The 26,816-nt window shown below is 42.1% G+C and overlaps 2 protein-coding genes across 6 annotated transcripts in view; both read right to left on the reverse strand.

The window, feature by feature from the left end:
• The window catches only part of sdccag8 (SHH signaling and ciliogenesis regulator sdccag8), a 41,451-nt gene extending 31,983 nt beyond the window's left edge, over positions 1 to 9,468 (reverse strand). For 2 of the 5 annotated variants that reach the window (XM_020603663.1, XM_020603650.1), the window contains exons 1-13: positions 9,252 to 9,466; positions 8,354 to 8,515; positions 8,126 to 8,211; positions 7,860 to 7,973; positions 7,637 to 7,762; positions 7,372 to 7,467; positions 6,267 to 6,331; positions 5,935 to 6,135; positions 5,482 to 5,620; positions 5,166 to 5,318; positions 4,706 to 4,840; positions 3,680 to 3,796; positions 3,026 to 3,168 (exon numbers count right to left, since the gene is read on the reverse strand). In XM_020603663.1, the coding sequence (XP_020459319.1) occupies positions 3,026 to 3,168; positions 3,680 to 3,796; positions 4,706 to 4,840; positions 5,166 to 5,318; positions 5,482 to 5,620; positions 5,935 to 6,135; positions 6,267 to 6,331; positions 7,372 to 7,467; positions 7,637 to 7,762; positions 7,860 to 7,973; positions 8,126 to 8,211; positions 8,354 to 8,515; positions 9,252 to 9,318 (1,604 nt within the window). In that variant the 5' untranslated portion in view covers positions 9,319 to 9,466. Of the gene's footprint in view, positions 1 to 3,025; positions 3,169 to 3,679; positions 3,797 to 4,705; positions 4,841 to 5,165; positions 5,319 to 5,481; positions 5,621 to 5,934; positions 6,136 to 6,266; positions 6,332 to 7,371; positions 7,468 to 7,636; positions 7,763 to 7,859; positions 7,974 to 8,125; positions 8,212 to 8,353; positions 8,516 to 9,251 lie in introns of all 5 variants that reach the window. The other 3 variants (XM_020603657.1, XM_020603642.1, XM_020603673.1) reach the window with 3 other exon arrangements.
• Positions 9,469 to 13,866: 4,398 nt separating this feature from the next.
• Positions 13,867 to 26,504, reverse strand: tnfaip3 (tumor necrosis factor, alpha-induced protein 3). Its single transcript, XM_020599041.1, is given in 10 exon segments — positions 13,867 to 17,236; positions 17,457 to 17,662; positions 17,832 to 18,829; positions 19,098 to 19,278; positions 19,388 to 19,558; positions 20,078 to 20,219; positions 20,318 to 20,508; positions 24,354 to 24,557; positions 24,560 to 24,743; positions 26,393 to 26,504. Coding segments are annotated over 9 exon segments (2,460 nt in total). The 5' UTR covers positions 24,639 to 24,743; positions 26,393 to 26,504; the 3' UTR covers positions 13,867 to 16,948.
• Positions 26,505 to 26,816: the final 312 nt, after the last annotated feature.

Here is a 26,816-nt window from a genome sequence, read left to right on the forward strand (position 1 = left end):
AAGTGAAGAAAGACAGGAGCAAACAAACAAAACAAACTTAGTAAAGCCCTCTGCTGGGCTGGGGCCGGGACTGGAGTGTGTGTGTGTATATGTGAGGCGATGTGAACAGAGTGGCAGGGATTAGGACAGATCCTGGGCTGTCCAACGCACAGCTGGCTGATGATCCAATCCTGGAGCGCAGCGCAGCACACCAGCCGCCGTGGGACCTGCGGATGCGTGCATGCATCTGTGTGTGTGCGTTTGTGTCTGTGTGTACAGGCATGCGGATTCAACTGATGTGTGTATCAGTGTACAAACAAATATGTATGTGTGTGTATAGGCGTTTATCAGAAAGAAAGGTTGGGCTACCAGAAATCACACAGATTTCTATGCTTCATGCCCCCCGTTTGAAGGTGGGCTGTGATCATTTGGGCCGGGGGAGGAGGACAGAATGGAAAGTGGAGGGAAGTGAGCAAGATGCAAAGACAGAATCAAAGACATGCATTTGAAGGCCGGTCGTACAAATGCCTTCCAGCCTCGCTACTGTAAATCTAGCACTATTACTCTCTAACAACACACACAAACGGTTACACAAACCACTACAGCTACAAAGACTCAAACATAACTCTGTAGTGAAAAACAAGAGGGCAAACAGAGGCACAACTACAAATCAACTACCCACAGTTCTGCATAACCCCAGAAGGCCCACAGATGGACAAACACAGAGAAAGAAACGAAGGTAGAGAGAGTAAGGGGAGGGGGACAATCACTATGCTTGAGGTTTTATTTATTTCGTTTGGAACCCCATGAAAAAAGCAGAGAGAACATTAAAAATCAGGGGAAAGGTAAGAAAACAAAAAAAGAGAATAATGCAGGGCTGCCTGAAAGCAGGCCAAAGGCTGTGACCTAATTTCAGCAGGTATGTATCTTACAAGTGAATGTGTGTTGGTGCGTTTATCTGCATCTGACAAATTACCAGTTTTCTTGTTTTTTTAGATGCCCTCATCTCAGAAATACCATATTTTTAAAAATTCCTATATTATATCACAACATATATATAAATTAAATCCAACACAGATGGATCACTGAATGAATGGAAAGACTATCGGCCTCTAAAAAAAAAAACAAGTCTGAGAAGGCTAACTTGTTGGACAGCATGAGTGTGATGTGAACTCAAACCAAAATCCTCAGTGTGTCCTCAGTAGACCTTTTGCTTTAGAGTTTGGGTCAGTACTCACAATGCTAAGTAAGCAGAACATGAAACTCTCTCCAGTGCTTTGTTTGCAAATGTTCACACAGTTATAAATGCCTTTGTCAAAGGAAGGACTTTAAGAAAGTGTGTGCCATTCTTTCCATATATGAATGATTATGATGGCAGACCTTCAAGGTTCGAAACAGTAACGTGGTCAAACATACCAATTCATTTTTAATACAGCCTATAGCAACAGGACCAGCTAGACCAGCATTCTTTCTATAGATGATGTGAAATGCAAAGAATCAATCAACTTAGCACCAACTAACACTTGGCACCAAAAATAAAATCTGTATCATGGGTTCATATGCTACAACTGCAATGGGTTTCCACTGATAATATTCCTTCTATATAGTCTAATCCAAACCTCAGATACTGTTGGAAAATAAATATCCATATTAAATCAATATCAGAAGTGGCTTTCACTGCTAATGACCAAAATTGAATTTGAATGGCTACATGTTCAGCCAAGTCAACAGCTGTCAAACATCTAGTATGCATCTGTGGAGAGATAAAGCTATAAACTCTCTCATGCACATACACCCGCACACATGGCAGTAAAATGCTTTAGTCCAGTGGCTCCTCAAGTACAGGTCAAAGTCATCATGTTGCCACATTAATATGCATGTCATTCTCCACAGCTGGCTGCAAAATATACATGCACACACTCCTTGCCTCATCCCTTAAACACACAACAGCCAGCTATGCAGCCAGTGTGTTAATGCTGGCCAGCTGACAGACAAACACACTTAAACACAGAGCAGAGCCAGGAGCAGCATTGGGCAGACACACACACACACACACACACACACACACACACATCTACACACTTACTGCCAGGCTGACAGACATTCAAACAAACAAACACACACACATAGATTACACAAACTTGTGTCCTACAGCCTCCAGCACCACAGGGCACCACCGCCACATCTGTGCCCATCTCAAACACCTCGACTGTGGGCAGCGGGGGTGAGAAAGTGCCCTGGGCGGCTGGCATGGGCTGGCATGGTCCTGGCAGTGGATGGTGTGGAAAGGAACAGCAGCAAGATGATGACAGGAGGGATAGAAGAAATGAAAGGAGAAGGGAGGAATGCAGGAGGAAAAAATCTGAAAGAGAGAAGGCAAAATATAGAGGATGGCAAGGAAGGAGAACTATGGACAAAAGAAATGAAGTTAGAAAAATGCATGTATGGGTGGGATGAATGTACATTACACTAACAAAGAAAGTGATAAAGGGAGGCAGGAAAAAAACTGGACAAAAAGAAAGAGAAGATAAAAGATGGAGGTACGAGGGAGAGGGACCGGTAGTGCCCGTTGTGAGCGTGGGTGCAGGGCACTGGCAGGTGGCAGTAAGGCCAAGCTGTCCAGTGATCATCAGCCGCACTTTCCTCTGTGTGTGGGTGTGTGTGCACGCCAGGGATAGGAGAAAGGCTCAGGCGCCATTTTGGCTCTGCTGGAGCTGTTGCTAGGCTGGACACTGGCCTGGTGGCACGGAGCGAGTAGTGTGTTTGTGTGTGTGTGTGTGTTGTATTATGTTGTGGCATGCTTAACAGGATTAGAGGTGACCTGGTGAGGTCCAGTTGGTACCGGGACCATGGCACAGCAGCAAGCATGTGCGTCTATGTGTGTGTGGTTTGTATAATAGGATTAACTGTTACCTGGTGCGGTACAGTTGGTGTGCTGGTCTGAACTGGACTGGGCTGGGCTGGAGCTGGGCAGGAGCTGGGCAGAGGGGAGCGCTGTGTGTATGTGTGCAAGTGTGGTGGCATGTATAATAGGATTAGGTACTACCTGGTGAGGTGCAGTTGGCGCTGGGCATTTGCCAGCTGTTCCGCCAGGCCCAGGGCTTCGGCCTGCCATTGGCTCCCGTCCTTTTGGACCACATCCAGATGCTGCCGACAGCCAACCAGCTCTGAGCTCAGCCTTTCCACTTCCTGTCCCGTGGAGATGGAAGGAGGGAAAGGATAGGAAATCTTTCACAACAATCCACCTTTTGCTCTCAAACAAACACAATGTTATAGGCTGATTTCAGCCTTAAGTAAACATTGATCAGGACAAGGAAATGATTTAAAGTTTGATCATGTACATTTTAAAACAGTTTGATTCCAAACTGTATTTTGAAATATCAAAGCAACTCATATTTTCTCTGAGGTAATCTATTACCAAGTACTGCGTCTTTTAAAGGTGTAACCAGAACTTCTCTAGCATTGTACAATGAATCAGTATTTCCACTAGGCAGTTGAGATAACTGATGCTTGTACAAATGATTTAGGATTTTAAAAAATACATGAAAGTTGGGAAACAAATGTTTCATTGGTTCTTAATTTTGCCTCTTACCCCCTAGTACAGCTTTTAAACTACAGTAGCGGCAGCCTTACTAAGTACTGACCTAATCTAATTCATCTAACAAATTTAAACTAATCAGTGGGTTGAATGCAGATGTACCTGTGCAGCCTTTTCCATCTGCCTGCTGGTCTTAGTGTTGAGCTCTCTGAGCTCTCTCTCTGCCTCCCCTTTCTTCAGTTGAGCCTGGCTGAGCTGATATTGCAGATCCACAAACACCTACAGTAGATGACAAGGACTTGTTAAAAACAGCCAGCTCTGATTACAAAATATTACTTTGTGCTTGTTCCTTCAGCATTTGCCATTTTTGATAATCTTTGTCATCATCTTACTCTCTTCCTTACTCTCTTTATCTGGAAATATCATTCACTTTAATCATTAGACTGTGACAGAATTAGTGTTTTTGTTTTTCAGGCTAATGTGCACCTTAGTCAGTATTATACAATACTGACAAATTTGCCTGTGAGTTTCATTTATTTCCCCTCCTGAAAGCACACAAACAATTGAATAGCATCACATTCTTCTATTTGTTTACTGGAACCATATTCTTTGTTTAAAATTAGAACACTATGTGCTACTGTTATTTTTATCATCATCATTTATTACTAATAAACAAGACACACAATTATTATGGTCCCTGTTTTGCTACCTTTTGCCTGCATACACTGTAGACCCATAATTTCACAATACACCATGGTTTAAAACCAAACTAAGCATCTCCAAATGAAGCTTGGTTAATTACCTTAGCTTAAGCTTATTTAATCACTGCTGGAATTTACTCTTCCAACAACAGCCAGAAAATAAATACTGAAATAGGTAAACCTTTGCTGCCAACCAGTGGATTTACAAAAGAATTACAAGCAGACTTGTACAAAGTGCCCCTGAATACCAGGACTATTTCTTTACATCTTTTCCTTCAAAGTTAGAGCCGTATTTTTAAGTGCTGGTCTAGCAGCAAACACGTATTTCATGACAACACTGTAGCCATATTCAGCTAAAACTAAAACAGCAGTTACTAGCTGATTCAGCTAGCTCTGTGAAAGATGTGAGCAATATATACACACCAATGGTAAGCAACAATATATACATAATGAATTAATGTTGCCTTGCACAATGCACACAGTGTACCTTGGTATTGTCCTGTTCCTGACTGGTAAGTTTGCAAAGAGCATCTTCCAGCTGATTGGTCAGTGAGTTCCTGTCTCTGTGAGCTCTGTCTAGCTGCCCTTCCAACTCAGCAACATGCTGGGAGAGGCTGGACACCTGGTACACACACCATTTTTCCATTGGCATTTTATAAAAGAAAAAAAAAGTGTTTGCTCTTTGCAGAAGTTACTTAAATAAGGACCATGCATCAAATGTTTATTATTTTTTATTATACGACAAAAATCAAAAATTGTTTCATACTTTTGCCAAACAACGTTAAGTAGTTCTACATTATTTAAATATTATTTTCAGTTTTTGAACTTATGTTCAAGTATAATTTAGTATTTCAAAACAATCCCAACTGTGGACTAGAACTACATATAAATGAAACAGTTACAGTCCTGAGTTCTCTACACACAAAGACTGAATAAAAAAAATTTACTGTATGTGCCAGCTCGTCCTTCTGGTGGCGAAACTCAGCCCGGCCTTCCTCTCTAGCCTCAGCCAGTCTCTCCTTCAAGGCCTGTGCTTCTCGTTCCAGCTGTTCCCTCTGTCGTGCCAGCTCCCTGGACAACTGCTCACACTGCACTTCCACCTGCATGCATACAAACAGATACATTAGGTGTGTCAGATGTTAACCAGCTGCAGTAGAAAGAGGAAACAACTTTAGAAGTTATGACTCTTTTAGCTCTTTTACAAATAAAAAAAGGCTGTCTGAAGCAACACATCTGGAAAATATGTGTATATGTTTCTCTGACCCTAGCTTTATCCAAATTTGCTTCTTCCGCCATCTCGACCGCCTGTTTGACCTGGAGACAAGCAGACCACTCTCTTTGTTGTGCCTCCTGCTGACTAGCCCGCACAGCACGCAGTGCCACCAGTAACTCATCACGCTCTCTGTAAGATCAACATATAAGAAAATGCACAATCAGCATTAGAAAAACACAGCAGGTAAATCATTTTTTTTCTTTGCGCATTGTTTCCAATTTTGCTATGAACATGAAATAACCAATAAAAACAGGTGATCATATAAAGACATGAACAATCAGGAAATCTCTTAGAGACACAGTTAAGATCTATCAATGAAAAACCTGCAGGGTACAAAACACTTACACCTTAAACTACAGAGGAGTTAATCTGCTGTAGCTAACTTGTGACTGATCCACAGAAAGTATTTGTTTATGTGTACATGTGCCTGTGTTACCACTAACTTTGTGAGCCTGTCGATAGCCTGGACGTGCAGATTTGTGTGAGTCTCTGCCAATACAGCTTCATGCTGTGCACACTTCAGACACAATCCTGCCACATGTGGAGCTCCATCAGCCCTGAGTGCATCTGCAGCCAGCTGCTCCCTGTGTCTCAGACGAACCTTCACTTCCTCACACTCCTTCTGACTGACCAACAAATCCTTCCTGATGATCGAAACAAAATATGTAGAGAAAGAGGGTAAGTAAAGAGATGTGTATTGTTCTTTTGATGCCCAAGTAATAAAAAAGAAAACATAAACCTGTAGCTACTGGCTACATAGCCAGAAAATACAGACCTGAAGGAGAGGACCTGTGCCTCCAAGCTGTCAATCTGGGCCTGGTAGATCACTTTTAACTGTTCCTGATAAAGACAAACCTTTTCAGAGCAGACGAGGTATATGCCTATGAAATGCAATGAATCAGTGAACTTAATTAAGTAAATGGGATAAAGTTATAATTTTGCCACACTTTTCCATCTTTCCACAGCATGTTTGAACATGAGAGCTATGCATTTCATTCTGGTTTGATGGGTGTTTTTCATCTTTAATCTGTTTCAGTGGGGATCAAGTTGCAAATGAATGCACTTTACTGATGGGAACCATATAAGGGGCAACTGTGGTTCAGCTGGTAGAGCAGTTGTTTCCCAACTGGAGGTTCAAATCATGGTGCCTGCAGTCGACATGTAGAAGTGTCCTTGGGCAAGACACTGAACCCCCAAGTTGCCCCTGATGGTTAGAGCCATCGGTTGAGTTGGTGCCGCAGATGGCTGCCTCGGTTCTGTACCGGAAACAAATTCCTTGTGTGTAACATGCTTGGCCAAATAAAGGTGATTATTATCCTCATTATTATATACTGTATGTTTTCAAAGCAATACATTTGTCTTGTCTTGGAATATACAACATAAAAACCAATGAAACCGCAGAAACTGCAGTACAGTGGTCCCTCGCTATAACGCGGTTCACCTTTCATGGCCTCGCAGTTTCGCGGATTTTTTTTAGCGCAATTTTGCATGCTTTTTGCATGCCGTGTCTCATGTACAGTACAGAAATTAAATTAGTTAGTTCTAAAATCCATCATTATTATTTATAGGAAAACGTTTATACAGTATTTTTATTTATTTATATTTTATATTTATTATTTTTCTACGAAGGTTTGAACTTTGAGAGTGTTTAAACAAGAGAGAAAAGTGTGAAAATGTTAATGCCTGTCTGAGAAAAGTGTATAAAGTGTGTAGTGAGAGGTTTTACAGCCTTAAAACATCTATAATAATTGTAAAAAAAATAAAGCTGACTACTTCGCAGATTTCGCCTATTGCGGGTTATTTTTAGAACGTGATTAACTGTATCATAAAAGACTGAACAGTTACTAGAAAAGAGGAGAGAGCAGATCCATGATCCCTACAAGTTCTTTTTTCCATGTGGTGTCTTCTGCGCTGTGCAGTATTCTGTGGTCTGTATTAGAGGCTATGGGATTGTTGGCTGCCATACTTTCATTCACCTGAGAAACACATCAGGGCAGATGATGAGCAACTTTTCCAAAAGTGATTTCATTAACAATGTCATTAAAAGTTGCACAAGATTTACATTTGACCTACAAAATGTACATATAGCTTACACTTTCTCTGCCCACTCTGAAATGCATGCTGGATGTAATGACTTAACACTACCGTGGAGGTGCGAATTGTATAATCTTTCAGAGACTGATCCACAGTTTTGGATTTAAGTTCTGAATGTAGCTTCTCATTCTCCACCACCACCACTCTGACCCGCTGCTTCATCTCTTGTAGCTCTTCCTGAAGTCAGAGACACAGAGAAATTAATCAAACCTTATGTCAGTAAAAAAAAAACACACACACACACACACACACACACACACACACGTGCCCATACCTTGCAGAATTTGACCTCAGCTTCCAAGTGCTGGATATACTCTGACTGGTTATGAATCATGGGGACCAAATCTTGAAAGGCAGGCAAACTGGACCTTCCTTCCCGTAGCACTCTCTAAAAGGGGAAAAAGAGTGGAAATCAAAAATGAGGCAAAAAAACACAACAAAGTTGCAAACAAGACATTGATATCATGGGAAGGAATGAGCCTGACAGATAATTCTGTAGCAGGCTTTCCTTAGTCACACAAAGCTGCATAGAGTATTTACCTTGGATGGAGACTGTTTCTTTAATGGAGAGAGAGGAGAGGGAATTTCTCTGCCCTGCTTGAGTAGAAGGCTCTTCAGCTGATTAACTACAATGCCAAAAGACACCAAAAAGTATACATACACAATATGCAATTTATTAAACTTCATTTATCGAGTTATGAGCATGGAAATCTCCAGGTGATGCCCTTTAATGTGACACACTTGTCCCACATCAATTCACTAAGTCACCTGCTTCGCTATGTGTCTTTTGGCTCCATGCTGCCTTGTCCTCCTCTGCCATGGTGGCAAAGATGGTGCCATCACTCCTCCTGACCTCCTCCACCTCTTCTCCATCAGGGTGCAGCTGCTCCAGAGCACTGCTCAGCTGCTGGATACTCTGGTTGGCCCGCTCTGAGACACACACGGACGCCAGTATCATACAGTATTTTATTTTGGTGCCCCATGACAGTTGAGTTGGTGTTTGTGAACTTGCAGAACTCGTTATTCTTATAAACTAGATAAAGGACCAGGACAAATAATGTTAGGCCTTGTTCACATCCGATATTTTGACATGTCACAGTAGCACATGCATGCTGACACACTAGCGTGGTTTACTAGGATACCTGTCTAACTAGAAGAGGCATCTTTACGGCAACACTGTTTACTACCAAGCAAAGTCTAAATGACGACAAAACAGTATTAGTTCTCCAGGCTTTGGGCAAATGCAGTTTAATGTGAAGGAACTGGTGGCATTCAGTTTTACTCAGTGTCATGGAAGTATTTCAATAATTTAAAACTAATGTTGTAAGAAAAAATTGCATGACAAATTAATATTTGTTGTCTTGAAATGTACCCTTAGCCTGAGAGTTGACATGTCTACCAAGATGCCTCTTCATTAACTGGACTAGGAAATGAGCAACAGGTGGCAGTAATACGACTCCAAACAGTATTGTAAATGACAAAACATTAGATAACTATAAAACTACGACAACTCAGACATTTTGCAAACAACAAATATTAATACACTCAGCTATAACACAGTTAAAGCTAGGCTCCTGTAACGTCTTGATAAACCTAACGCTAACTGGTCATTATGTGAAGTAGCTGGGTTTATTAGCATGTTTAGCACAGTTAGACGTTAACTTACGCCTCAGTTCTTTTTCGTAAATACTCAGTTGCTCTGCCTCCTCCTCGTCTGAGTCTAATGATTTCATTGGTGTATAACTGACTTTATTTCACGATATGTTACTAACTAATCACGCTAGGCTATGCAAAACAACTATACTAACTGCCATCATTGTTCGAGCGTCTTCTTCTTTAGGTTAATTGGCGGTTGGCAAAAAACAAAATGAGGCACTACCGCCACCAACTGGACCGGATTGTTGATCAGCACTTATCCAGCAATCCCTGTACTGGGCACGAAACGAAAAGAACGGATTGAGGTGTATGACAGGGACTAAATTAAGTTTTTGAAACTGAATTCTTTCATCTAGACTGTGTAATATCCTGATTGGATTAAATAAAACCCCTAAAATCACACAGGGTCTGTCAGAGGTTTATTCCGGTAAAGGGAGTTTTTCCTCCCTGCTGTCGCCAAATGTTTGCTCAAGGGGGATTTGTTGGGGTTTTCTTTATAATGATAATGATAATGATAATAATAGTAAGGTCTAGATCTTTCTATGTAGTGTCCTGAGATGAGTTTTGTTGTGATTTGGTGATATACAAATTGAATTGTACAGTCAAGTGTACAGGCTGTCACCATGTCGAATTATTTTTGGAGCCACAGTTGCCGCCTGTGCAGAGGCATAAAAAATGTAAACAATTATCAAAATACTATTAATGAAACAATCAGATATTTAAGCACATTTTGTGTGTAAAATCTTAATTTGTAAAAAATTGTAACTGAAATAAATGTGTAGCAAAAACTACAAATATGAAGCTGAAGCATGTTTCTGCAGACTATTTGTTACTGGTGGTTGGATGCTGAGGTCAATGTTTCTGATTCCTGAGTCAAAAGTTGTTGTTCAGGATTCTTCCCTTCAGCACTAAGAACTGCGCACATTGTTTCACTCTGTAAGTTGTGTATTTAGCTTATTAAAAAGTGACCAAACTCCCTTCAAAAAATCCATGAGGTTAATTTAGCTTTTTTGAAAACAAACATAACAATCAATACACTAACATTTTCTAGTAGTCATAGCAGTAATACATTAAGTTGGATTTACCGCAATAAACATTTTTAAAATTACGCTGCTGCGAAGCAGTGACATCTTTGACCACACTTTAAGTAGTGAAAATAGCAGCAAAATGATAAATTGAGACCTTAGAGGTGAAGTCTTCAGTTTTTTGGTGAATGCAGTGCGCTTCCATACAATTTAAATCTTTTGTGTGATAAAAATGATAGTGGTCACAGTATAGTAGGCTACTTTGTTTGGCAATTTTTCTTTTGACATTAGCTTTTGTCGATATATTTTGGGTGCCATCTGTCAGACACTATTTTTGGGAATTTACTAATATAACATGAGCACCTGGAAAAAGCAGAGGTCTGCCTACGTGAGATTAAAAACACCGGAATATAAAGCACTGCACTGAAACGCTAGAATTGTAGGTGCTTGTCTTTTTCAGTGGTGGAAGAAGTACTCATTGTTTACTTAAGGAAAAGTAGCAATACCACAGTGTAAAAATATTTTGTTACAAGTAGAAGGCCTGCATTCAAAATGTTACATAAGTAAAACTGCAAAGGTTTTGGCATCAACTTATACTTAAAGTTCCAAAAGGACAAGTGCTCATTATGTAGAACTGTACATTTGACAGTAACGTACTGTATATCATATAATTTATTGGTGCATTTTTGTTTGTCTTGTTTATTGTTGCAGCTGGTGGGGTGGAGCTATAAATACTTAGAATTTCATTTACTGCTTGGTAGCTTGTGAATTTCCCTCCAAAGATCAGTAAAGGTTAATCATTATACTGTGTTTTTGCTTGATTCTAAGAAGTAACAAAGCTATCAAATAAATGTAATAGTGTAAAAAGTACAATATTTGTCTCTAAACTGTAGTGAAGTCAAAATATGAAGAAGCAGAAAATGAAAACACTCAAGTTGACTCAAATTTGTACTTAAGTACAGACTTGAGTAAATTATTTAGTTACTTTCCTCCTTTGTTGGTACTGATACCCAGACCCTGTTAATACATGGACTCCTGGCATTTCTTTAAATGGTGTTTTGGAGAATTTCTGCCCCTAGTGGTCAAAAATGGCTCACTGCGGTTTTAAGAAAAACTGAAATAAACAAAAATTTATGAAATTATTTAGCACATTTTCCTGGACAAATTGGTAATCTTGAGTGTATACATCTCCCCATGGGAAAATTACTGCTGCAGCAAAAATTTTATAAACTACTAGAATTCATTAATGTGATACAACTGTTTCCTAAAGCAGAAAAACTGCTTGAGAACAAGGCTACAGACAAAGAAAGTTGAGGTTCCTGAGGGTTAGAGATCACCAGGTGTTCTGGTTCACTGTGTTCATCAATGATGTGCTGTGACACTTTCACTTCTCTTATTAGCATGTCAGTCCAGTGAGTCACTGCCATGCACTTCCACATGCAGGCAAAGATCAATGCTGACACAAGCTGAACCACTTGGTAACATATGGAGTTATCATAAACAGGCCATCAGGTTGTGAAATTGCAGACTTTTTACATAGGTAGAAATGGGTAACAATTTTAGACCTCCTCTTTTAGTATTTATAATCAGTCTATAACTAATAAATGGTCTGTTATACATTATAATGTATTTGTAAGCTGATCTAAGGCCATTTTAAGTGTTTAGCAATTATTTGTCTGCATGTAACATAGTTGTAATCATGTAAAGGATGCTTATGAATATAAAATAAGTATTTATTTATGAAGTATATACATATTCCATTTTATTAATAAAGTATTCATTTATTTAGAGACAGTTCTTCCCTCTCATCACACTGAGCAGGCTGTTAATGAAGCTCTGGAAGATATTTAGTATCTAAATCTAATTATGGCTAGGTTTTACTTTTTAATAAATAATTCATTTAAACTGACAGAGGGAGTTGTGATAGTTAACAAATACACTAAAATGTCCTTATATCTGTTGACAATTATATAACATCATTATAAATTTAGTAAGTATTTATATATGTTTTATAAATGCCAAATAAACGGGAGAATTACTTTTCATGTCATAGTATGTAAAAATAGGAACAAAATGGGTATTAAACTTGAAAATACTCAGTATACATTATAGAGTTTTGGCAGTTTAGTGGATTATGTTAAGGGCTGAGAGTGAGATTCTTATTCAAACACAGACTGACTACAAGATTATAATGTCTATATAAAGTTAACTGTGTTTTGTGTGTTTCCTCTCTGCATCCTCTGCAGCCTAACGTGGAAGTTGCCTCAAGTTCAAGATAAAAGTGAGACAGATTCGGGCGAGTTTCAAATGATATACTGTAATTGCAAAATGATTTGTAGCTGATGTGTTTGTCTGGTAGAAAAGGGTGGAAAGGGTGTTATCTTAGCTTTAGGTGTGTCACTGCTTACAAAAGGGTCAAACAAAGATAACCATGGAAACACCCACTTCCTTTTGCACAATAACATAACTTCCTGTTGAATGAGTCTCAACTGTACTTTTGATTTTTGTGACATTTTAGTTTTCAGCAGAAGAGGCAGTGAGTCATATTTTGGTGGGTTCATTCAGAAATACACACAGAGCTGTAATCTAGATTTGGCATCTTTATTCAGTTTATTGTTGCAGTTTAAATACAGTTTGGGTCATATAGATTTTATAAGTAACTGTGTAAATTTGAGTTTAATGCAGCCTTTAGTGTCCTGCAAACCTTTTGCAGTCAAGGTAAACGCTTTGTTCAAGGCAGAATTACCACTCATTTGATAAACAGCAAATCTGTTAAGGATTTTGCGGCATTAAAGTACTGTATGAGGGATGGAAGTAGCTCACTCTGTGTGGCATTACAGTTTTGTGTTGTTGTATTTCACATTTCAGAGGAGTTTTACTCCTCTACGTTCATTTAACAGCTGGTGTTACTTTGCCATTTATAATTTTCTCATACATTATTATGAGCAGTTTACAAAATATAATGCAAAAACAACCCAACAGCACAGACATTATTTCATGTGACTGCCCGTTACTGTGTACGTTAACATGGCTCAGTCAGTTTTATGTGCAGTCCTTAACATGTTGGTTTCAAGAATTATGTTTATATGACAGTTGCATTGAAACTTCTGCAGCACTACACGAGTGAAAACAGCGCTCGTCTGCACAGGAACAGTTATACTAGGGAGTGTTTGCATGCTGGGGTATTTCCAAGAAACCACATCAGCCTACAAATCTTGACTGCAGTAGGGGCTGTAGGTTGATGAGAAAGCCCACACACAACACTGCAGTCCCACACTTAAGTGTCAACTCAGCCCTGCCATATATAAATGGTCACCAATTCCCCACCTGTCACTGCCTGATCTCCTCTTGCTCCAAACTCCCCCCTCCCACTGCATGATCTGCTCCACCTGAGTGAACTGTCTCTTTTATGTGAAGGTGGGGGATCCCATTTATATTTTTTTTAAAAGCATGACACTGAGCCTGGAAACAACTGAATAGTGGCAAAAAAGCACCTAAGAAAAACCTCATTTGAACTTTTTTGTATGAAAATGTATAACTAGAACAAAAGAAATAAGACCGGTGAGGCGGAGAAAAGAGCTAACCCGGTTAAGCATGGGAAAATGGTGCACCCTGCCACATCTAAACCAGGCCTCCGTGATCAGTCATCTGATAGCTTTTGAAGCGCTCAATGTACTTGCAACACTGGAGATGGATTTGGTGCCAATAGTGAGCAACTGCTTTTTAGCAGAAAAAGTATTAGGCAATACAGTGTAGCAGACAGAGGCAATGCTGCAAAAAGAGTGCAATGTTAAAATCTCCGGGAGCACACACAAGCATACTGCATGTGGAAGTGCTTGTAGGGTAGCTCACACGGTTGTGACGTGTGCATATTCTGTGATAGAGCAAACACATTTTCTCACAGTCTCCACCAATCTCTCTCACACACACAGTAACTGATGAAACAAGAAGCACATTAGACAGATTTCTTAATAAAAATAATTCATTTCAGGACAACATATAAATAATTATTGAATCACACAATACAGATATCTTGATATGAATAAATACTTAACAAATAAACCCAGGCTTTTTTCATACAATACCATATTCTCGAAAGGTCACACAAAGGTACTTCCACTCTGTTTGCATGTTTTGTTACACCTTCTGTTCTTAAGCGGATGCTCTTCTGTTGGAATGTCCCTAAGCAAGTCAGAGTACCATTCCTAAATGCCTCAGCAGCTTAGACAAGTCATGTGCAACTTATGTGATCTTCTCCCAGTCAGACTCAATCAGAGCCCCGTAACCTTGTTGAGGGGTCCCGATGAGGTGACCACTAATTGGCCTTTAATTGATTAAGGTTTGTCTAGAGGTGATTAAAGCACACAGAGACCTATGTACAGGCCGTCAACACATGGGCTGGCCTGACAGCTTTAGATACAGTTGAACGAAAAGGCAGACCGAGAGCCTGTTTGTCTATGTTTTTCTAGCCAGAGCCAGAGATGGACATCTGCTTACTGCAGTGAAGTTCTTCTGCAGAAGTATGAGGGCAATAACTGTTCCAGTTAGTATCACATTTGAGTTAGTTTGCTAAATGTTTTACACTTGAGGTTATCTCTTGTAGGTAAATATTTCTTAGATGGTCATGAAAAGATGTTGCCCATTTGGGGATTTGAGCGAGGTTGAGGTGTAGTCTGTGGCTATAAAGAATTGGAGATGTCTATCTGTGGCACGCTAGATAAGAATGGTCCAGGCTGGCCATTTTTGAGGAGGTAACAACAACTGTTTGGTGATTAATGGCACATGTATTCTTTTTGGCAGAAACAAACCCAAATATATCAAAATGCATTTAAAAAATCCCAAAACAAACGTAAAAAAAACCAAAAAAAACAGGAATGTCAGTTTTGCGTATCCCAGACGCACACACGAGTGTGCTATGTGTCCATATGTACTGTATGTGTGAGTATGTGTGTTGGAGATGAGGCATCAGATTAGAAGGTCCTACAATATGGATCAAGATCCATATTCACAAAAGCATTTTATAGGTGGGAGCACAGATACAGAATCACTGATCAGGCCCCTCTGGTCCATAAAATTTTAATCACTACTTAAAGGCAAAACTTATCGAGGATCAGCCCCAATACTGTGCTGTTGTAGCAGCAGCACACAAAACATTCAAATAAACAAGATTAGACAAAGCAGGCAATAGGGTTGCTCTCTGAAGATTTGAAACTGTCGCCTTCACACATCCAGTGGGGTGGAGCACAGAGGAATTCATTCCTCTATGGGTCTACGCTCACATCACCTCAGGCTGGGTGGGGCACATACAATCTCACAGAGCTGTTTGCTTGAGCGTGCATTTATGTGATTGGTAAGGTGAATAATCACCCAGGCATCAAGCATTACTATGCTCTCAGTTCTCTATATAGTTGCCATCCCCCTTGACAGGAGCTACTACATTTGCGTGTGCATGTGTAGGTAGGTGTGCACATTTGTTTATGCGTCTCTAGGTGCTTAAGTGGTTAGTAAACAGGAAAACAATGTCCAAGGCAACAGAGACGAAGATGGGAAATAAGAGGAAGGAAAGGAGGAACAGAAAGCAAATGAGTCCTGTCTCTACTGTGTTCTCTGCCATCTGTCCGCTGACACCGCCAGCATGTTGGCTACAATGGAGAGGCTTGTATTTCTGTACATGTAGCACCAAAACTAGCAGGGGCCTGCCCTGTCTGTCTTGCACTGTTCAGACACATGGTCTGTTCTTGCTTTCCGTAACAAGCAATTCACAATGTTAACTTCATACAACAGATACGTAACAATACTAAAGTTAATATGCCTGAAAATATAAACTAACACTTATACCAACTGACTAATGAAAGAAAATCAATTCTTGATAACTTTACAATATTGATTGCAAGAGCCTCATTTGGCAAATCATTGTCTATTTTGGGAGGACATAAAGTAGTGACTTTGGAGAACTAAGCTAAACACTGGTGATTTCATTTCAAACATTTTCTTTGCTTTGCTTTGGCCTAGTTTGGCTCACTTCTGCTTATTACTTCCACAGATTTGTTGCTGGACTTCCCCAGCTACTGCACCCCTCACTCTACAGAGCAAATGCTGGACAGACAGGCAGACAGATACACAGATGGATTAAGACAGACAGACAGACGGGAGCTATAAATCCTTGGCTGTGGTCTAGAAAGCAATGCCAGATGCTTCTCGTTATGTCAACATACAATCATTTTGTCCGGCACGATTCACTACGTACCTCTAAATACATATTGTACACAAGAGTTAGGTCAGTTGGTCTGACACGTAGCCAAACCTCTCACCATGTAAGTGCACAGGGCACATCAGATGATAATAATTGCACAAAAAGGTATTCTGGAGGCCATGTCTACTGCAAACACACAAACTCGCGCACACACATACACACACACACACACACACACACACACACACACTCTTACACATTCACTCACTCCCCCCATGTACACACACACTCTCTTCACATTCTACATGGGGGGTTTGATTTTCAGGCCATAAGGTTACTAGTTAGTCACTAGCTAGTTAGTTAGTTAGTTAGTTGGTTAGTTAGTATCAGAGGTGCATTGACTGGCATGGGGTGCCCACAGTAGGGCAGTGGCTCTAGCATGCTAGCAATGTGTCATCGTGGTTGTTGTGTGCGTGGGTATGTATGTGGTCAGCCGCGGTAAATCTGTTTAAAGTGGTCACACTCATTGCAGTAGCCCTGTTTCTCTTGGTTGGCGTAGTGGTCACAGCCCTGCGTCCGGCACCGCTGCTTGGACTTTTCCTTGGGCGCCTGCGCCCGCCTGCCCGCCTCTCTGCCCTGGCCACGCGTGTGACACTCTGGGCAGAGATCTGTGCAACCTGGGGACACATTACTGCAGCCACTCCGCCGGCACTGAGTCTGAGTCTGGGTCTGGGTCTGAGATTGCTGCGATGATCTGGGTTTGGCTGCTCGGTCTCGCTTTTTGTACAGAAAAAGACATGGGAAGAAAAAGAAAGAGGAGAAAGGTCACTTGGCAACTCAAAGGCAACTGTAGATCAACAGGATATTGTTGTTGATTTGAGAAGACAGGCAGTAAGAATCTCAGACAAAGAAAGACAAACAAAGGAAGGATATGGCACAAAAAACAGATAACAGAATTGAAGCACAGCAAGGGAGAGAAGATATGACAGACCCCTACCATGACTAGAGGAGGGGAGTGTGGTGTTCGATGTGCCACTTGGTTGAGCCGTGCACTTTGCTCTTTGACATAGCACTTGTCGCAGTAGCCCTCTAGCATTGCCTTGCCAACCGCACCGCATCCAGGCCCACGACACCGTGAGGCATTCTGGAAACCTGCTTCCAAACCATGCCGGCTCTGGACCGGGGCAGGGGGTGGGGTCAGGTCTGGAACAGACACAGCCAACATAAGCAATGCCCTATATGGTTTTACATTTCAGAAAAGAAAAATTGGGTAACATTTTTTTTCTCCAATGCAAAACAAACAGACGTTCGATTCTAAGTCTGAAAAGTCTATAATATGACAGAAGTCTTCCAGTTTAGTTTCAGGACTTACGGTGGTTGGTCTGATAGTCTACGTAGCAAATAGTGCAGAAACCCAATTTCTCTGGCGTCCCAAAGAACTGGCAGCCAGATCTCTTACAAGGCCGGGCCAGAGGGGCCTGCCAGGCTGAGGTGTGCCCTGGGGTTAGGGTGAGGCATGGCTGTTCGGCGTCCCTGGCCTGGGTCCAAGCTGAAGATGAGGCCTCAGTTCTGGGGTTGTTCTGCTGTGGCTCTCCCCTTTCTGGAGCCTGCTGTCTCTGCATGCAGGGTGGACACAGGCCATTGAATATCCTGAATGCCTCTTGTCTGCACATGCTGCAGCGCTCTGTCTCTGTCTCGCAGCCCCCCCACTGGGTCCAGCCAGAACCCTGGGCCGGGTGGGGGGCTACAGGCCCCCCATTGGGGCCTGGGAGTCCTGTAGCAGCTGTTCCTGTCCCAGGGGGTCCATGGTTCTGCCTGGCATTGAAGCAGCGCTCACAAAGTCCATCATGCTCCACACTAAGAGTGAAGAGGCAGCCGGGTGTCTTGCACTTCATGGCGTGGGTTTCACTGTACAGGCTGAGGCTGGGAGCGGTGGGTGGGGCTGATCGGGGGCTGGATAACACCATCCCTCTCCCAGATGAGGAGGATGGGGGGCTGCTGCTTCGAGCTCCTCTGGAGCTCACCTCAGTCTCTGACGCCCCTGTCACACCTACCCCACCTTGTACCCCTCCTCCCTTGGTCTGTACCACCCCTTCTATCCTTGCTCCTCCACCAGTAGTGGCCTGTCGCTTCTCAAAGCACTCATGGCAATGAGGCTGTGTGTCCACAGAGACATAAAAGGTGCATCGTGGTGTGGCACAGCGTATCTCGATGAGAGAGAGCTGGGAGACAGAGAAGGGTGGTGGGCGTTGAGGCTGTGCAGCCCATGCCTGCTCTTTGTCCTCCTGCCAGCGCTGGTACTCATGATTGACAAGCTGCAGGTAGTCCTCCATCAGGTTCATGTCTTCAGGTAGATTTCCCTCATCCAGGCTTAGGACAGAGATATACAATGTGGTTATTAACGGCAATTATTGTGATTTAATACTTTTTGGTTAAATTCAAAGTTAATAAAGCTACTGTCACTGGTGTACTGGTTATTATAATATCTGTGATCATCAATCTAAAGACAAAGGCTTTCATTTCACATGCAAAACTACATTTAGCATTACGGCCATGACCTACAACTGAAATATCAATCTTTTACTATTTCTTTTCCATTGAGTCTGTTTATGGGGCAGAGCTTATAATTTGTAAATACCGTGCAGCATTAATGATCCGTGTGGCGTCATAGCCCAAGCCTATGACGGGGATCTCTATCAGCAACAGGTAGTCTTTGAGAAGCCTGTCTTTCTGCTGCTGTTCTTTCTCCATCAGGAAGTGAACCTTCAGCTCCTCAAAGCCCCCTCGGCCTGGGTTGATCAAAGGTACCGCTCGGATCTCTGGGAAATTCAAACCAACACGTTTACATAAGAGATGAAAACATGAGCAGCTTCTTATTCAGCCTCCTTCTTTTTGCCTTTGTCGTGTTGGCTCCACAGTGTTTCCTACCTGGGCCACTGTCTTTGATAGTGATGAGGGGTGCAAAGTGCTGGGAGTCGTAGCCGAGAACTATTGGGTATTTGTAGCACTCTGTGGGCGGCCAGTGTAGCGGCAGATAAATCCCACCAACGTTCAGAGGAGAGATGGAGGAGCCAGATTTCATACTCCTGACCACCTGGTCTGTTGAAACAACAACAGTTTAAGAGTTAGTACTAATTTAAAAATAACTGTTTGAAAAATATGTTTGAGCGCACATTTTAAAAAACTTATTGTCGGCATGAAATTGAACTTTTCAGCTTCTGAAACAAGTTAAGTAATCTGGAAATTTTAATTATTAATGTTTGCAATGCTTATCACTTTAATAACTTTTAATAAAACTGTCACCAAGTGTATGGCAAGAACAACAAAATGTGTGGTCACCCCTTTAAAACTGCTATATTTTTCATATATTACTTTGATAAAACATTTTTGGAAACAATATTTTATAAAGTGCAATATTCACACTTTATCCACTGACCAAAGTAGATGGGAGGGGACACAGTGAAATGAAACGCTATGAAAACAACTAAGCAAAATATTTAAGTCTGTGCTTTCAGAGATACGCGCTCTTTTCTCTCTTACTTCGATACTGGACCAGTGAGTCTCCGATAGCCTACAAGGACCAGTAAATCTACCTTGAGATGATAAAAAAGTGAGTACCTGCGATGACGATGATGGGTCTGCGGAGGATATTGGAGAGGATGAAGATGTGAATGTCCTCCAGGGAGTCAAACTGGAGGCCGTTGCTACTGGAGACCGGAGATGCCATTTTCACAATCTTTTCCCACTCCTCCTCCCAGTTCTGCAACAGCACCCACACACAAAAGAGTTTGCATTAAGTAACCTTAATGCAAAGTAATCAAAAAGGCTTTTGACACGGACCCTGTCTAATCTTCATACCATGGTGGTGTATCGAAGCCCGGTCTGGGTGAACTCCTGGGACTGGAGCAACTCTGCCTGGAAGCGAGCTTTGAAGACGCCAGTGTCTGTCTCTTTCAAAACGCCATGGAGGGCTTTCCGAAGCACCAGGTCTGTGTCCTGGACTCCCAGCATGTACTGAGAGGCCGCATGGAGCAAACAGTTCCCATCTCCTATAGACGCACACAGAAGAGAGAAGTAAATATAACATATGCTAACACACAGTATTAGTGCTATGAGTAGGTAATTTTGTACACAGGACAAACATCTGAAACCGTGCATGGGCAGGCGCGCACACACACATGCAAATGCTGTGATTATACATCATACATAGCAGACAAATGCAGTGCGCACACGCATGTAACAGAAGGCCGGGGATTTCCAGGCCATCAGGCTGATTCTTGCTGGTGTCAAGACTATTATATGACCGTCACGTGTCTGAAAGTCCAGCTTGTGCCCAGTTGGCCACAGAAAATGAACCTCAATCTACCTGACATGCATCTTTGAAAAATTAAATTCCACTCCTTTACTATCTTAACCTCCTCAGAGTATCTCCAACAATATGTTATCTAGTTTCAATCACAGAAAGCTGCTTCCTCTACAGTATATTACACTAACCGTCTAAAGGGATAAAGAGCTGATTTGACAGAAGGTAATGTGTATGAGAGCATAAGAAACTAAAAATCTTGGAATTTTATTTGTTCTCCTGTGGCAGCACTGGGCCTTTTTCTCATTATGAAAGAGGAGTCAGTGTCAATTTGTGTAGCTCTAAAAAAACCCTGTTGCCACACTAAACACAGGAATTTCCCTGCACTAACTTCTGCCTTTTGTGTGTGTGTGTGTGTGCGTTTATGTTACCCTCCTGTGATCCCAGCTCATCAATGCTACTCAGCTGGTCCTGGACTTTCCAAAGGGGTGTGGCTTGGACAGGATGGAATGTTATCTATTTAACTACTGCCATCAGCACTCGATGGAGGCTGTAATTAATTACCAGTGAGATAGCATTTGCACTCACATGCACAAACATATACAAATGTACTCTAATGCACATGTTTTGCTCTATCTTTATAATCTGTTCACTAATGTTTACCTGGCAAACATTCACACCCTTCTGAAGTATACACACCCTTCTCCGTATAATACTGCAGTAATAAAAATGAAACTTTCAGACCAAAGTAATCCTAATCTATGAGTCATTCACATTACAACAGAACTTGTTTAATCACAGCTAAGAACACGTTAGTCTACTCTACAAGGATTCTAAAATATGTTTAGCCTGAGGTACATGCATGCCACTGGCAAAACTCCGACCAGTCATCTCAAAAGAACATTACCTCTGGTACAAGATGCCTGTAATGTGAGTTACACTTGTTTTCATTCAATTGAAGGAACATCCCACTGTACTCTGAGTAAAAAAAAAACAAAAAAAACAAAAACATTTGCTTCTATTTTAGACCAGCTAGGTGTTGTTGCATTTCGGCACTCTTGCATCACTCTCAACAAAAACATAAAATGAAGAGCTCTCTAGTGAGAACAGGCATCCTCAACCACACCATCCTCAACAGAGATACTTTTACAGGCATATAAAAATAGGCACAAATGCCCAAGCACAGATGTATAATCTGTTCCTCTTGTGCACAAAAACACACAGACTTTTGACCCTGAATTGAGCTGCACGGTGACTATGGATGAAAGACAGTCTGCTGGTCCCATCAGTCTAAATATAGACACTTCCTCTGTGGCACGCTGAGACACTTCCTGAAGACGCACCAGTGTAGAGCCAGACTTAATCCCTATCTTGTTGCCATCCAGGTGACACAAGTTAGCAATGCTGCGCTTTCCAGTTTCTGTAGGTTTCTATTGCACATCAACTAGTGTCCCACTCTTGGTCTGCAAGCTGTCTAGTGAGACTAGACAAGGCCTGGCCAAGACTATTTTTGCTTGTGCACTGAAAGGAACTGGAGTGTTTAAGACCAAATAATATGGATACGACCTTAAGAAGAGACACCTGAAATCTGTACTTAAAAGGCAGAGGACAGTGGCAGTGTGTGTGTCCTCTCTGATGCTAAAGTCCATGCATTGTAGCTGAACAAATCCTGCCGGTTGGGGACACATGACAGACACTGGATGCTGTTTGGGAAAAACCCTCGGATGTGTTCTAGACATCCAAGACAGAAGACGCATTGAATTTCAATTATGCATTTTTTTCCACTGGGTGGCCGAGTTGCACGAAACAGGAAAATGGATGCGGCCCTATAAATTTAACTGCTAGGGAGTTAACATTTTATAAGAATGCTTTGCTTTTGTAATGGTCAGTTGTATTTCTCAGTCTAATCTGGGAATAAAGTCAGGCTTTGCGAATACTGAAATTAGCTGAGAGTTGTTAATGTTTTGAGCTACCTGGTAAATTTAGGTCTCAGACAATATTGAGACTGATCTTCTAGCAGTGTTATGACACTGAGAAGCTTGATTAATATGATCTGCTCTGACTGGACTTTCATTGATGGATTACTGCTCTCTCACATTCTGTGTGTGTCTGCTGAGCTCCAGTGACTCAGCAGCAGTCAGTCTGTGTGTGTGTGTGTGTGTGTGTGTGTGTGTGTGTGTGTGTGTGTGTGGTTGTTGTCCGTCCTCTGCTCAAAGTCAAGTCTGGATCCTTCAATGTTTGACCGACTCTAAATTCTGTCTCATCTTTATGACATCATATTCCTAAGTCAGGAAATTCCTTTCAGGTTACGAGTAGCAGAAGTCAGTCGGTTCAGGGGTCTTCCTGAGGAGGAACCATGTGTTGATGAGAGTTACTGTAACTTATTTACTCATCGCTAAATTCAGAATTGGCAAAGTCACGATTTACGAAAAACAAACAGGCGGACATGACACAAAACATCCAGCAAGTTCCTCATCCATCCAGTAACTGATCAAAGTAAATTCTGAGATGAGGGCAACACAGAAATTTCTCACTGCTAAACGTTAATTGCTTCCGATGAGAGAGACGCAAAGCATTTCCTCTGGAAACTCACATGTTTAATACAAACTTGTCACACAGCTTGATTTCCGCTTTTTTCTGCTGTTGTGAATGCCGTGGCTTATGTTTCCATTCAAACATTGTTTTTTTACCCCCATCTACAAATAGACCTAAATCTAATGCGAATACCTGATATGTTTATATTATTGCAATGTAGATAAACTACAATAAAAAACAGCTGGATTTGGTCACATTTGACTGTGAGACATGACACATCCGACAGTCACAAAGACACAAACCTACATCAGTCAGTAAAATTATTTGAGCTGTTTTAAAACTCACTGAGACTCACACTCTTTACACACCTACACAGAAAAAGAGGGGGCATACCCCTAGGGCTGTGAATCAAGAACTGTGGAAATAGTCGGGTCTGAAACATCATCAACAGTAAATAACAGTCCTGCGTGTGACGCCAGAGTTTTTTCCCATTACAGAGCTATGACCAGAGGTAAACAGGCCCATGTCTGAATGTTTGTCTAACCTGGGATGTTCCCGTGTTACAGCATCCACGCAACAGAAAACATGACTTAGCAATGGGTTGACTGAACTCGAACACTCATCTCAGCACAGTAAACCAGTGGGGCTGCTAAATGAGTGTATGTGAAAGTGGAACCAGTGTCCCCCGATTGTTGTCATTTACCGTAACCCTGCTTGTGAGTAATGACATCTCAGAATTTACATATCAAATAGCCCCAACTCATAAATACACACCTCCTCTATCACAGAAAGTGAAACAAAAGCAAAACACATCCTCCACCATGAGCAAAGAACTATTCTTAAAATCAAAGGAAAAAGTTTGACATCAGCTCTGCAGCCGTTCTGTTGAATTTTGTACGCCAGCAGAACCTCCTGCTCCACAAACCATATGTTCAACCTGTGATAAAATGTCTCAAAACCTCACTAAAATGTTCCCAACTTAATGGAGTGAGAACATCATAGAAACCTTGTTTACTGAAGACAAATTCCACTTCAATTCAGTGAAATCCTTCTTACCATTGGTACGTAAGGGCACCATTTTCTTCACCTCCCGACACCAGTTGAGCTTCTTCTCCTGCTCCAATGAGGCCTGCATGGCTCGGTCCAAGATGGCGGCCTGCACCACCTCCCTGAAGGCCTGCGGGAAGTGGTTCATGGCGATCATCTCCAGAGTGTAACGGTGCATACCCCGCAGGTGGTGCATCAGGCCGCCGCTGGCAGCACTCGCTGACGGATCTTCACGGCCTTCAGCAGATTGGAGACAAACAGGAATTTGGGGAGGAAGTTCTGACCCTGTGACATGGCGGATGAGTGGCCAGGTGGATGGAAGGAGGGGAGGAAGAGGAACGAGGAGAAGGAAAGGAGGAGGAGGAGGCACCAACTGCCGATGACCAAACAATGTGGAAACTGGATGGAGAGAAAAGAAGTGTGTTTGTTGTTTTATAGTAGAGCATAGTAGAGAACAATAAACCTGACTGGTGGAAATTTTCAGCGAAGATTCCCTTTCCTGTTAAATGAGACTCAAGACAACTTAATTTACACTTTGTTTCGGGAAACCACCCAACACCCAGGATCATCCCACTGTGGAGGATATTTGGTGCTTTTTCGCTGGAGATTCTGGAGGGCCAAACAGAACTAAGTACACAAAGGATCCTTTGTATCCTTGTTTGTTATTTTAATTCTCCTTTTTGTCTTAATGGTTTTTTACAGTTCCACCCAACAGGGCATCCCAGTGTCTCACTGAGCTCAAAGCCTTCTTATAGTAAACTGGTGTTTTCCAGATTCTAAGTGAAGACCCCCCCCCAGAGCCTCCCAGGCTGGTGGTGGTGGGGGGTCACACTGACTGCCCAAGGCCTCTTCGCTCACCCACACGTTTCTCTACAGGGCAAAGCTGTCAACCTGCACAGAGTCTTTGTTTGAAACAAGATTAGGAGCATTACAAAATGTTTGATACCCGGGCCAGTGTGGAAAATAAACATGTTTTCCATCTAAGAAAATACCTAAACCTTGCCAGTGGTCTGTGCTTAATGTTGCCTTAAAACAGGAAACCTCGCAAACTTTATTTGTATTTTATTCAGGCAAAATTCTGGCTCAGCTGCTTAGATTAAGTTAGGAAAACTTGCAGTACAGTTATGATACTTGATGCAACTGTGTGCATTGACTGGTACTGTTTGGAAAGTATTAAGCTTTAATACCCAACCTGGCAGTAGAAGTACTGTGGAAGAGCAGAGTGGCTGTTCAAGGGTGCCACGCTTAAGGCTTTAAAGGAATGTTTCACCCAAAATTAAGTGTCAGCCCGTTTTCAGGTTACAGGAAGTAGAAGGTAATGATCAAGCAGTACGGCCCCGAAGTTTGCTGACTTTTTAACTTCCAGCAACATTTTCAGATCGACCGTTTAGCCGCTGTGAGCCAGTAGCAACTGTTTAACTTCACAAGTGCAACACCTGAATACTTGGTGAATAGTGGCCTCTTGTGCCTTTACTACCCAAACAGCAGCAGGTGCAACAACAAGAACAGGCCATGCTAAAAGGCTACTCAGTCTCAAGAGGGAACCAACACACACCGGGATGTCAGTGAACATGTTGACACCGGTCATTAATCGCTGTTTGGTGTGTGGGCACCGCTGGCAGACTTTAGGCAGACAGACAGTGGCACAGTGGTAGGCGCTGCTGCGGTTTAGCATGGCTGGCTACACAAAAACACAATAACAGGAGACTTTGCTGACGTTAAAAGCTTACGTAATTCCAATGACAACTACCTTTGAAACAATGTAGCGTTCAATCGGGTCTCGCAGCGCGGGTATCGACACGGAGCAGCGACCCCGACGCTACATTTGGATTTTTAAATGCCCCGTTATCCGCTTGTGGGTGACGTCTTTGTAAACAATGGCTGTCAAAGCCACTGTCGTGAGCAAGCTTCAAGCTTCCTCCATGTCCCCAAAAACACGACCATACATCACTCAAGGCCCAAACGTGTTGTACCCACCATGTCTCAGCCCCTGGGTAAGAAAGGCTGTCCACATGGGGAGGCGCAGGGAGGGAGGACGGGTGTCTTACCTGTGTAATATGTCGGGGTAATAACAAAGCCCTCCCGGATGCTCAGGCTAGTCCTCTCTCAGCCACTTCACTCAGCCTCACAGCAGCGGTCCTCGGCGCCATTCAACCTTCTCTTTCCAAAAAAAAAGAAAAAAAAATCCCAAGTCAAGGGGATTTCCACACGGGGACTTTCCGTCCACCCATTTTCCTCTCTCACTCGTGGGTAATTGCAGCTCCCTACCGCTAGGGGCTCTCTATCTGTCTGACTCAATACTGAAAAGCATAGTCCACCTACTGTGCACAAAGAAGCGTCACTGGGGGAGACAGACAGGTCGCGTCATAATCTATTTCATAACACAGCTTTTGAAATAAATCATTAGCCTGCAAGGAGCCCAGCCTCTGCAAATGAGTGAGGATAACGAAAGAAGAACTCACCACAAGATCA

The sequence above is a fragment of the Monopterus albus genome, unplaced genomic scaffold (assembly GCF_001952655.1).
Source record: "Monopterus albus unplaced genomic scaffold, M_albus_1.0 scaffold3.1, whole genome shotgun sequence".
In the NCBI taxonomy this organism is placed as follows: domain Eukaryota; kingdom Metazoa; phylum Chordata; class Actinopteri; order Synbranchiformes; family Synbranchidae; genus Monopterus; species Monopterus albus.